Consider the following 13,822-nt stretch of genomic DNA (forward strand, 5'->3'; position numbering starts at 1 on the left):
AGGCTTGACTTCTGCACCCTCCCAGGTAGGAAGCTGTGAGAGCCAACAGAGTTACTGAACTCTGGTTGGAGATAGTGAAGCTGCTTATTTCCACTGCCTCATGGCTTTAGCATGGTGCACTCAACTGCATGAAATTATATCCAAGGAAGACTAAACTGTTAACTACTTTAAGGTTGCTGGGGGGTTTTTTTGTGTTTTTTTGTGGGGGGCTTTTTCTTTTAAATTTTAATTAAAGCCAATGAAATAAAGCTACCAAATCAGTTTTACTTCAAGCAAATCAGCTAACTTTGAAACAGATACATCTGAAGTTAGTGACAGGTAGAGAATAAGCAAATGTAACATAAAGGCATAACAGTTATGAATTTTTCAGTTTCTCCCAAAATACATTAGCTAATTCATTAATACTGAGATAGACACTTATCAGCACTTTGCTCCCTTCCCCATCCTTTTCATCTTTCACCAATACTCACCAGTGCCATATGTTGTTGAGATGGCTGACGGGTATCCTCCCATCCCTTGCCCTGGTAGAGTAGGAGTTGCTACGGAAACCACTGGAGTAGCCAATGACTGAGCAGACTGGGAGTTATTTATCCTTTGATTCTTTTAAAGTAAGTAAAACAAACATATTATTGACCAGTTTAAAGTCAGTTGAGTGTATTTGCTTTCTGGAAATGTTTTGTGCATGAGAAATACAGGCTATTACAAATTCCTAGAAATTAATCATTTAACATGTAGCTTTGATGAACTCTGCCAACCCTATAATTTACAAGCTTTCAAGAGACCAGTTGTCACCATAGTAACCCATTACATCACTATCTCCTAGGTAACTGAACTAGTAAGATTGCTTTTGTTGTGGGTAGAAGAACAGATCATGTGTAAAACTAATGAAATACATGAGCTTGATTCTCATTGTTTTCCTTTTTGCTCATATAGAAAAAAAAACCTACCACAAAAAACAATAAAACGTAAAAAGCAATGGAAAATCCCCAAACCCAGTTCTGCTGGGTTTTGAAAGTGAAGTGCACCCCCAGAGTGCTGAACTCTCTGATCTCCATCCAGGGGATGGAGCTGTGACTACGTTATTGTGCAGTAAATAAATTCTTCAAGGCTGTTAGATTGCACAGCAGTTACACACTTATCTTTAACTCCAGAGCACTAGGTGTTGCACTGTAAGAATTAAACTAGAGAACTCTAATTATGTGAATGGCAGGAAAAAAGGGCTAGAGAGCCACCAAAAAAGGTGGGTGTCATAAGGCTATGCCATCTTGAACAATATAAGTTTACATGCTCTACATGCATCACCAAAAAAAAAGCTTAATTCTAGCATGCTTAGTTTGAGTATGTGCAACAAGTGCATCTGGTTTTCTATCGCTATATTTAAAAAATTGCCATGACCTTTTTGTTCACAACATAGTTATTTTCGATTTTATTTCAACCAAAACTTTACCTACATAATAAGAATAACTGGTTTTATTTTCTTTGTTATTAAGATGAACATCATTACCACTTACCAGAAGCAGATCAACATCCTCAGACTGATTGCATAGGAAAGGAGTGTTAAAAATTAGTAAATATAAATATTTACCAGGCAGGTTTTAGCTTAGAAAATATTTTCATATCATAGGGGCAGCAAATAAACTCCTTCTGAGGGTATCCTGGAAAAAATACACCTCACAGACCTCTTTTTCTCCTCCTTCTAATGGACTGTTTGACTCAATTGTACGAACAACCTATCCAGTTTTCAGCACAAGACTTTCTCCAAGAATTCATTTGTCTTCCACAGTCCCATTGTTTGCAGATTGTCATGCTGTACCTAACCTCTCACAGAGTCCCTTGGAAAATATAATTTTTAGGGGTTTGGAATAAATAATTTGATGCAGACAGCTTGTCACTGCCATGATCATCTTTGAGTATTGCCCTGTAGGACTATTTGTCACTTTATGACTTAGGAGACGGCATCACATTTATGGACAGTTTTAGTTTGATGATTAATTTATTTTGCATCAAGCTGAAGAAGCAAACTTGGAAGTTGTTTTAATAATGTTTTTTATAAAATAGAAAACTGCATCGCTTAAATTACTATATTTTTAAATTAAGTTCACTTTTAATGTTAAATCACTCAAAACAGTGGAAACACTGACAAACTTTTGAAAAGTAAGTGCAAGACACGAACACAATACCTTCCCAATTCAGCCTTCTAGCATAGTATATTGCCTAAATTTTACTAGTCCTGGCAGGAGAAACACAAATTTCAAATTCCTTTTTCTCTTCCTCTGTCTATTTACTACCTCTTATCATTACAAAATTTGGATCTCACAGCGATAGAGCTCAAATTAATTTATTACTGTTATTACGCCATCTGCTAAGAGTCTGTGTGGCTAAATATTTAAGAAAAACGTTATAGTTAGAGAAGCTCAGGGTTTAATTTAGCCTTTATAACAGCCTCAGGAAAGTACTGGGAGAGAGACTGCAGAAGGTGAGGCTGTGCACAGTTAGGACACAGTTCCTATTTTGCAACTCAACAGACAAAAAGTAGGAAGTAAATAAGACTTCAAAAAAACAACCAAAAACAATCAAAGAGGCTCAGCCTACCTCCTCAGCTTGGTGTCAAGCCCTAGTTAGAAAAACCAAACAATCAAGAATTTAGTTTCCTGAGCCAGCCTTGACATTCCTAGATAACTCTTATCTGAAGTAGATAAAAAGAAGAGCTTTAAAAATGCATTACCACTGATGGCATGTTACTCTTGCTGCCTGGTGGAATAAGCACACGGAGGTCTGGTTTACGGTTGTTCATTCCCAAATTCATTGGAGGTGGAGATTTTGCTTGCATATTCTTGTTCAAGTTGCCAGGTGAGACCAGCAGACCTGGTGAGTTGCGGGGGTTTCCATATCCATTTCCTGTTAAGGTAAAAACAAGAGAGAAAAAAAAAGACAGACAAGTCTAATGAAGTAGACTGTATCTTTTAAGCCCTTCTAAAATTGTGAAATCAAAAACTCAGGGTAGATATCTGTGTCATGAATCTTATTAGGAAAATACAACATGTGCTATATTTGGAACAACTGGTCCAATGGCAGCTGACAATCTCTGTGATGTCCGAAATTAACTCGATGATACAATTTTGTTTACAGCACTGTGGTATATAGCACAATATACTGTGCCCTTGTAGCAGCCAATGTCTGACAAGAGTCAGGAAAGTCAGATAATTTAAGGACATAAAAACTGTCAAAGCTATTTCATATTTTCTTGACATCTACAGAAGATTGTGCCTTTTGTGATTCAGCCCTTTGCAGGTCATGATTTTTTTTTTTGCTTTTAAATAAGGGATGTGTATAGCAAGGCTATAACTTCCACAGAAGGATTCATAAGTTCTTTTGGCTCTTATTCACTACACTTCTTGGACCTAGTTCTGTAAACACTAAAATCAATGGAAGCAACATCATACGATTATTGGAAATCACCACCATATCTTTCATCATCTTCTCTCTTATGCAGGCCCCAGGAACAATTCTGACAAGCAAATGTTTCCTTTATCTTTTTTAGAAAAGGATATTCTCTCAACTCATTGCATTGACAACTATGTGTCCATAAAGTTAATCACCTGTTATTTCCACGATTTCATTCACTGATTTCACCTCTTACCCACATAAAATCTAGGGAAAAGGTGACTTTTTAGGGTAGCCTTGAAATTCTGTCTACACAGTCTCAGGAGAGGTACAGAAACTGCACAGACATAGAGAGGGAATAGCATGAAAATTAGTACGGAAAGAGAAAACTTTTACCTCAGGTAAATACCAAAGAAACAAATGCTATGGAAGACTTTCTTTTCTGAGCACAGATTTTGTTCATGAGCTGCAACACACAGCCTAGAATTTGTGTGAGAAGATAAACTAGTCAGTCAGTGAGGCAGAGCCCTCTGGGTCAGAAACACTGGAACTCCAAATTTCCTTTGTTTTCCCAAAGTCAGTGAAGACCACAGTATCTCACCCCATCCTCCCCAGTGTGAAATGGTGTTTACAGCTCTAAAGAACAAAAACAGATTATGGAACTAAATTTGATAATGTCTATAAGGTGGGCATAAAAATGACAGTACATGTCAGCAATTTGCTTCTCTGTTTGGGATAATGATGTGTGTCTGAGCTTGACTAAGATTTTCAAGTTTTTAATCCTCAAGCGCATCAGCCACTTGTATTTACCAAATCAAAAAAAATCAATGGAAACAAAATTTGTCAAAGCCTATTAAATATAAAAACACCACTTCAAGTTTTGGAAGACCATGAACTGTGAACACTAGTATTATGGCAAAAGAAAATTATCAAAAACTGCTTGAATTCTGTACTTGTCAGGTACCTGCAGTAGCTAGTCTGATCTGGTTTGTTTTTTCTCATAATTTCTCTTATCATGATCTCTAAGCCTCTGCAATATTTTGAAAATTTAAGAGCACTCAGATCACTACTAATATTCTGTATTAAAATTACTTTGGAGATTTTGGACTAAAATATTTTTCATAGTTAATCTTATTGTTTATTTCTTTAATAGTATCATCCAGTAAGGAAACAAAATGAGTTCTGAAATGTATTTTAGACTTTCCAAGCAAATTCAGCTGAGTGCTTTCAAAGGCTTTTCATTTTGTACCAGAAGATTTTTTTTCTCAAAACAAACAATTGTCCTCAACATAAATGAGCTATCTATTATGCTCTCATTAATGCTATGTGTTATTACAGGTGGTGAAATTAGAAGAGGCATTTTGAATATACAACAATATTTTCTACCAGAAACCGCACTGCATTTTAAAGAAGTTAATCTTTTACAAACTGAATACTGAAAATTGAGACAACAGAAGAAACTGAAGCAATAATAGGGTTTCTCTGGTGTCAGGAGGTATTTTACCAGCAGGATGTAAAACTGTCAGTGAAATCTGTCATATGACAAGAATTTGCTCAGAGAGTGGCAACGGAACTGTTTGAAGCAGCACTGAGATTTCTTCAGTTCTACAATATAGGACCTATAATATATATAGCAAAACGGATTCCACTGTACTCTACATATTTCTAGTTGTGATTTTTAGAGAATAAATCACCTTACAAGAAAGAACTCCCATTTTATACATAAGATTTACTTAATATTATATACTATTAAGAAATAGTGCTTAGGGGAAAGCTTCTCTGTAAAGCTTTATTCTTCAGAAACATTCATCTGACCTTTACTGACGTGAATAGTTTGAACAGTTATTACATTTATATTTTAAAAACATCAAATTCTTTTAAAGAGCTACTGCAATAATTTCTTTACTAGCAGATTTCTGCTGTTCATGGCATATTATGCCTTCTAGCATTTTGAAGCCATATAATATCAGTTTCTCTTTCCAGTCACCAAACTTATGCTTTTGGTTTAGTGAGGATTCAGGAATGTAACACTGTGGATCTTAAACCAATAATACAGAAACCCATCATTTGGAAATCAGTGATGAATGCATGCATGTGATAAAAGGATAAGAAGAGTCTGCATGTAAACCAGTCCTTTAAACAGTACCCGGTTAATTCAAGAGGGCTGTGGCCTGCTCTAAGGCAGCTCTCCCACCTTCAGATAAATCCACCAAAGAAAATGGCCTCATTTACATTCAGAGCCAAAAAAAAAAGTGTAAGACTTCTAATGTACAAATCAAATCTTCTTTCATTGCTATACTTTAAAATTGCACTCTGCCTGGGCAATTATCAATTTAGATGTGACCACAGGCAGGAATATCTCATTCTGCTATCCACCTGAAAGCACAAAAATTATATGTCATATATGAATGGATTTCCTGATTATAGATCGTAAGAAAATGAAAACCAGATGGATTTTAAAGCAAGTTTGCTTTACATTTTTATTTGATTAAAAGCCATATTTTTTTATGGAATAGAACATTTTAAACATTACAAATGCATTCTATAAGGCATAATGAAAACAGTGAAAATAGAAACAGCGGATGCACAAGTTTTAAAGGGCGTATGTCAGAATTTGTAAATTTATGACATTTTAAAATCAACAAATTTTCAGAAAAAAAAATATTTTTCCTTGTATTGTTTGTTACACAGACTTGTAAGAGTAAAAATATTTTATGCAGAAAAGGGCTTTTATGCAGAAAAGGGCTTATTTCTAGACAAGCTAGTGGAGCAGCCCATGCCATGAAATTCAGTGCCAGACTTTGTATTTGGACTATTGGTAGAACGTAAACACAAATGCTTTTTGAGCACAGAACACTCCTCTTGGACATACTCTCATATTTTGCATTTAGGCACAAGTGCCATTGACTTGTAGAATGAATTCTGTCCGAGTACAAACTGCATGATTAACCTCTTTAATTTCACTTTTCAAAAAACTCAGAAAAGTTATTTTTGTGCACTGATAGATACTCAATCAAGAATAATTATTAAGAAAATCCATTTAATAATGAAAAAAACGACATTTTTAACTGAGCTACAAATTCCTGTAATACTGTCTTAAGCTTTTTTATTTTAAATTTTAAAATTTTAAGGATACCAGAAGGGCACAAACTTAATCAGGACAGAATAGAGAACAAAGTTTACTTCTCTCCTTTCATCCCCTATTAGTAACAATAATACATTTAAAGTTGATGGTCATTGATGTTTACAGGGGTTGCAAAGTGGCTGCAATTCTTAATATTCTCAGAGTTAGGACAATAAATTTATACTGAGCATTTAAGCCAGGAAACTTTCCACATGTTAAGGCAACACAAATGACAAAAGAGTAACTCTTTCTTATCTCTCAAGATTCTTGAACATGGTTTTAATAATTCAAAGTATTGAAGTCTTGAAAAACTGGAAAATTTTGAGACTTTCTTGAACATTTGAAACTGTCATGTTCCTACTTGTTCCTTTTTCCCCCCTTTTTTTGTGATTTCAAAGATATAGAGATATACTGAATGAAAAATCCTCTATGGTAGTCTATGAAGAACTAAACTGGAAGAAAGAACAAGATACACAAATTGTATGTCCTTTATTTGATATCTCATTTGTTTATTCTAGTGTTTTTCACTGACATTGACTGAGAATTTACAAGATTCTTAGGAACCTGAGATTAATTTTAACACAAAATGAACTTTCAAATTCTTGAAGGATTTTTAATAAATACTAATGCTCATTTCAAGTTTCCAATAAGTGTATGATTTTACTTGTGAAAACTTTCTTATTTCTTCCAAGATAAATATATACATTTGATTTCATGGAGGATTTCTACTTCCTGTTTGGTTATACTAAATGCATATGTCACATATATGACATTTTGACTGATCACCAAGCATCTCAAAAATTATTTTAAATACAGAATTATATATATAAACATGAGAGAAAAGTATTCTGCAAATTATCTCTACTTCAAAATATATGCATATGTATGAAAGAATCAATAAAAATTTTTGCCAAATTTGTATCTAGTTTTCTACTGTTTTCTCAGCTTATTTTCCTATTTTCTGAAGGAGTGGTAATTGTTCTTAATAGTAATTAAAAGGTAATGAAAAATTTCCTTTTCTCTCTTACTTTTTTTTTTGTTTCCATAAGCACTGAAACAGGCTATGGTTTATTACCCAAAATAAAAAGATACCAACAACAAAGAATTAATGCTAGGAAGTTGTACTGTTGCTCACCTAAAAATAATTTTAAAAAGAAAATTCTTACTCATATACATACATGCTCGTCACATTTCACAGCAGACAACTGTTACTAACTGCAAATGGGAGAAGAAAACCAATCTGCTGCTGCTCTCATCCAGAAAAAAAGGAAATCTTCACTTTTAAATAGCTGCCCATTCCCACTACATTCAACTAATGGACCTTCTCAACTGAATTGTGGGGAGTCAACTCATACAGATGTGGTATTAAAAAACCAAATAACTTCATGTGGAAGAATTCTCAAACATCCTGTGAAACTATCAGCTACTTTTTTGGGAGGGCTGAAACAGGATGACAGTTCAGAGAACACACAGACTTTTGGAAGAATGGGAGGAGAATAAGAAGAAAACTATCTCAATGACTCTTTGTTAGTTTTAAAACTAACCACTTTTAGAAATAATATAAATATACGGTAGAGTTTTCTACATTAACAGAGGTCTGAGCCATCTCTCTTTAACTCACCCATTCTTGCCATGCAGGTTCTATAACTGTCAATGGGAACTTGCTCTTTAAGTTTAAAAAGATGAAAAAGGCTCTGATGGCACTGCAGTTGTCCTGTGTGTTGGAAAGACCATGAGAACAAAAAACTAACTTGTGCATCACACCTCATGCAAACACTTCACTGCTGAGTCAAATGCATGGCAAGCTAACACTGTGGATATATTTTATTGCTATAATAAGAGCTATACTTAAATGTTTCTACCTTAAAAAAAATACCTTTAAAAAAAAAAAAGTAAAGCTGGCACCTGACTTTTTGAATTAGCCTGTGGCTACCCACACAAGCAACTCTGAGAAACCCTTCAAAACAATTTTTAATTGCAATTAGTCCTCCCAAGTGGCAGGCAGATATTTCATCACATGGACTCCCTCCTTGCAATCCTTGGAAAGAGGGGTGTTTGTCATTCACAATGAGGGTCTGTGGTAAGTTATACACTTAGAGAAGGGGGAATGTGCTTTCTTCTTCAAGGATGATCATCCCTATTCCTTCTTTTCTTTTTTCTCTTTTCTTTTCTTTTCTTTTCTTTTCTTTTCTTTTCTTTTCTTTTCTTTTCTTTTCTTTTCTTTTCTTTTCTTTTCTTTTCTTTTCTTTTCTTTTCTTTTCTTTTCTTTCTCTTCTCTTCTCTTCTCTTCTCTTCTCTTCTCTTCTCTTCTCTTCTCTTCTCTTCTCTTCTCTTCTCTTCTCTTCTCTTCTCTTCTCTTCTCTTCTCTTCTCTTCTCTTCTCTTCTCTTCTCTTCTCTTCTCTTCTCTTCTTTTCTCTTCTTTTTCTTTTTCTTTTCCCCAGTGAAGAAATGGAGCAATAGATGATCCAAGTTAAGGTCCTGTTTGTGATTTTTCAGTCTTGCACTACAATTATTATTGCCAGGATGCTTATAATCTAATGTCCAATCATAGAATCTTATTATCTGCTTTCATAATTATTTAATGGCATCTCATATCAGGAATCTCAGATCATACAACTTTCATGCAGAAACACTGTGTTTCTGATATCTTTACTTCTGATTGTATTGATTAATTTATTTCCCTTTCCACTATTTATTTCTAACACCTTTATCAATAGTTATGCTCTTTCCAGAACCTTTATATTCCGCATTATCTTGTTTTGATTGAAGCTTCAGCTAATCAAAACAGTGACTAAGTTGAACATTGAGAAAAATCACTTATTTATACAGTGGTCTTCAGTTTTGTGTTTTATAAATATTACATGTCTGTAGTTTAAACACATGGGCACTGTTCTATGAGCAACAGGAATATATTCTTTCTGTCACAGTTTTGTAAGGTCCAAACCCCAGTGATTAGAGATCATGGCTCTTACCATGGTAAAACAGGTGTCCTGCCCCTAGCACTGGTCTTGTATGCACTGCCATGAGGACATAGCACAGTGCAATGTCCCTGACCTTGCATAGTGCTTCCTCCTCACTCTCACTTGACATTTGCAAATGTTAAGTCCATGTTCTGCACTAGGAATGCACTAGTCTTCCACACTAATGTGTAGTCTAATAGGAGTGGTCAGTGCCTCTCCTATTAGTGATGAGGTGGTTGTCTGAAACTTAGCTTGCATTACAGCTTTTCCAAAATATTTTGCTTAGATCTCCGACTTACTGGTATAGCCCTCATCTCCTAGCATGTGAACAGCTCACATGTGGCCTTCCCCTGAGATCTGAGATAACCATCTACCCTAAATATGTTTTCAGGACTTAACCATGGTCTTATAAGTACAGTAGTTGAAATTCTAGTCCTCTTTAGTCCCTCTAGTCCATTCTAGTCCTGTTTATGCAAAAAAGAGAAGTTTTTTTTTTTTTTTAGTATGCGTTGTTTCAACATTGTGAAAATTGAGAAAAAGAAAGCAACACCAAAATGTGACTTATGTCAAAGAGAAAACTATATTGCTGAAAAATATACTACTTTCTGAAGATATATAGGAGAAAAATACATTCCTGGGAAGAAGAGAGAACTTATCTCTTTTGACTGCCAGAAAGAGACTTTTGAGGAATCATGACACAGAATCACAGAATGGCTTGGATTAGAAAAAACGTTAAAATACTCAGATCAAAACCCACTGCTAAGGGCAGGGACACCTTTTGCTAGAAGTTACTCAAAACTCCATCCAGGGTGGCCTTGAGCATGTCCAGAAATGGGGCACTCACAGCCTCTCTGGCCAGCCTGTGCCAGAGCCTTACAATCCTCAGTCAATAATTCCTAGTGAATGCCTAATCTAAATCTGCCCTGTTTCAGTTTGAAGCCATGACCCCTTTGTCAATCATCTGCTTTTAACAAATTATTTGTTGATGACAAATTATTTCCTTTCTGGGCTGCTTGAAATCAATTATCATTTGAGGAAACTGATTTACAGTGAAAAATATTTCAAGACAAGTATAATTCCAATTATAAACAGGATGCCTTATTTGAAAAGTTACCTAACCCATCCCTGTCTCCTTTAGCTATTACTATGAGACTGCTCCAACTGTTAGTACAGGAAAAATGAAATTGTAAGAGGGTTGGAAGACAAAGGGAATCACTGGATTCAATATCTTAATTGGTGGATCACAAGTTAAAGGGCAGGGGTCATGTTAACTTAATACTGACAGGAACTTTTGTGTGGGGCTGCAGTCACAACTTCAGGAGGTAAAAAGCATTTCTTGTTTTCTTTGTCACAGCAAAGTCCTTTCTCCAGTTCAGCTCCAAGAGGCATCAGCTTTCAGGACTCAGGACAGGCATGAAATACAGACATTTTCTAACTTACAATGCCTTCTTCTATTTTATGAATTTGAACAAGAATATGTACTGCAGTGTGCAACAGAAGTTGTGTCTTAGTGAGTAAGAATGCAGACAGAAAAAACAGTGAAATCCCTGTCTCATTTTAAAAGAGCATAAAATTCCCCGAGACTTCATTTGGAAAGGGATTTTATCTAAAGAACACAAATTAGTCTTGAGGAACATTTGAAGCTTCTTGTAATAAAGGAAGTCAACCATGCCTGTCTTTAAGATCTCATTTACAAAGAACAAGTTTGTATGACTCATTCAACTGTTCATTACATGCGAACTTAGGGCTTTTTCCTTTCCAAACCTTTCAAGCTGTCTTTTTATAAAAAACAAATATTGAGACATTGTTATTAGAGACAGAGACTAACTAAATGTATTACTAATTCAACACTTACACATCAGGTAGATGCCTAATAAAGGCCAAATTTTTACAGATTTTCATTGAAGTCTACTGAGAGTGGGCTTGCATTGATCTCCGCTTTGGTAAGAAGTCACATGAGTTAGCTGAAGAGAGACAACCTTTGTATATGACACTCACTGCAAGATTTTAGAATTTTTTTTATACAAAGAGCAGCATCTAGCTTTTCAGGCTTATTCTCAAAGTTTCAGTGATAATGACTTCTGTGTGTTATTTGTTACTTGGAATTAGAGATGGAAAGGCATGTGTTGACTGCCTACATAGATATGAAATTCAGTAGAAAGACTATTTCTTTCATACTATATATTAGACCTTGTCAAAAAGTTTTAGTGTTCTGCTAGCTTTGACAAAATCTCCTACCTGTAGGTACTTCCCTTAAAACAATGAAGGGAAAAAAGTATCTATCCATCCATCCATCCATCCATCCATCCATCCATCCATCCATCCATCCATCCATCAATCCATCCATCCATCCATCCATCCATCCATCCATCCATGTATTCATGTCTAGGTAAATAGCTATATATTCTTATGTGGAAAAAACTTTGGAAGAGGAACACTTAAAGGTGTAACACAAGTAGAAGGAAAACCAGAGCAATCACATTTTTAGTTTCTTATCCCATTCCATGGTTTTAAGTCAACCTGTCAATTTTTGAATTCTAATTGTTTGGATTTGGCTCTACTGCATCACAAAGTTTGTTATGAATGACTATGTCCTTTCTTTTGTGCTATGAGATTCCTTGGACAGGAACTGTTTTTTACTTCTGTACCACATTTTGCCTAGTCTCTGGGCCAGAAGTCTGTGGATTATTGCACTCATCAAGTAATAAGGGACAGACAACAATTTATCACACTCTCTGTGGCAAAGCCAGTTACTGTCTTACTAATAGGCTGCCCATAAACTGTGGTTTGAGAAATAATTCTCCAAGCTCATTTATTTACATATTTCACACTTGAAGTCTAAGAATCACCTTCTCTTGACTATATCAAGCATGATTTCAGGGTAGAGTGAAGAATATTTATGTAACATTTCAATTTCTTTAAAAAAATGGAATTTGTTTGTTTACTTATATTTATAGTTCCAAAAGTCTTTAATGCAGCTAGATGTCTTTGAAATCATTGCTTAGTTTTGGTACTGCTGATCAGCTGAATTGGGCAGAGTGCACATCTTTTTACTAAACCACTCTTTGAGGATATACCGTCCAGATTGCCTCTACCCTGAGGGAATATAACTTAAAAATTTCTACTATTACACATATTCCCATGTGGCTTGAAATACTAGCAGAATATATAATATATTCACCCACAGTCAGTATACCACCTAGGAAAGGAAAAGGAGAATGAAAGCACTAGAAAATTATGATACTGGCTGGCACTTCAGGACCTCAGCCTTCAGAAGATGAGAAGGCAATTGTTGAGGCTAATTACATGTGGCTAATTTCCAGAAGGAAATTACTTGCTGCAAATTCATAGATAAATATAGGATTTGGTTATTAAAAACATGGGATAAAATTTTCAAAATGCAATGCTGATCTATTCAGTTTCTAGCACTTTTTAATAACAGATTTAAAGGTAGTTTGAAGATGTTAGACTGAAAGACAGCAAGTGCTCTGACAGCATTTGTAGAACCCCAAAAACTTTTGAATAACTTCCTCCTTTAGTTTAATATTAATGTCAAGTTGGGGGCAGTGCAGAAACTGAATAGAGAAACAAACATTACAGATATACAGAAATAAACAGCTGAAATAGGTATATATTTTATTATACCTGTTGTGGATTTAAAAATTGAGATGGGAATTTTCCTTTGATTATATTATTTACAGTTGTTTTAAGTCTATAGAAATGCCGCTGATTTAAATTGGCTCATTCCATTAAAAGGAAAACTTTATTACGAAATACAAAATATCTTTCTCTGAAAGCCATACCAAAGGAAAAACAGAACCCAGTCTAAAAGGAGAACTCACTTCGAAAATCAAAAGTTCAAACTAGAGATGCAAAGAAAGACATCCCCCAATACTGTTCTATTTTAAAGCTTTAAAACTATTGAAAAAAATTAGTTTTCTATCAAACTTTCAACATAAAGAATAAGCCACTGAAGAAAAAATTGAGTTCAGATATTTGACCATACTAAAACTTCACAGGCACTTATTTGTGTTCACGTTGCCTTTAAGAGGTTTTGTTAAAGACTACAGTCTGTTAAAATTAAAAGAACTTCACGTAGTCTATTATGTAAACAGGTAGACACATCACTTAGCCTTCATATTAGTTATGCAGTAAATGAAAATGGATTTAGAGTATGTCTATTAGGGTTCAAAAAGTGCTTGTTCTGTCTTTCAATCAAAAGGCTCTGTTTTGAGAGAACAGTGCCAAAGACATTGCTGTATTTGTAATTTAGCAATGATACAGAATGTGAAGATCAATTTTGTAGGCATTTGCTACTATCATGTGATAGAAACTACTCAATCAGTGTTTAGC

The 13,822-nt window shown here is 34.9% G+C and overlaps 1 protein-coding gene across 12 annotated transcripts in view; it reads right to left on the reverse strand.

Moving 5' to 3' along the window:
• Positions 1–13,822, reverse strand: part of MEF2C (myocyte enhancer factor 2C) — a 134,787-nt gene that overhangs the window by 12,151 nt on the left and 108,814 nt on the right. For 6 of the 12 annotated variants that reach the window (XM_074532553.1, XM_074532554.1, XM_026798305.2 and 3 more), the window contains 3 exons: positions 2,726–2,898; positions 1,512–1,535; positions 471–600 (listed from right to left, as the gene is read on the reverse strand). In XM_074532553.1, the coding sequence (XP_074388654.1) occupies positions 471–600; positions 1,512–1,535; positions 2,726–2,898 (327 nt within the window). The remainder of the gene's footprint in view (positions 1–470; positions 601–1,511; positions 1,536–2,725; positions 2,899–13,822) is intronic. The other 6 variants (XM_074532560.1, XM_074532558.1, XM_074532556.1 and 3 more) reach the window with 1 other exon arrangement.

Source organism: Zonotrichia albicollis, chromosome Z (genome assembly GCF_047830755.1).
Source record: "Zonotrichia albicollis isolate bZonAlb1 chromosome Z, bZonAlb1.hap1, whole genome shotgun sequence".
In the NCBI taxonomy this organism is placed as follows: Eukaryota; Metazoa; Chordata; class Aves; order Passeriformes; family Passerellidae; genus Zonotrichia; species Zonotrichia albicollis.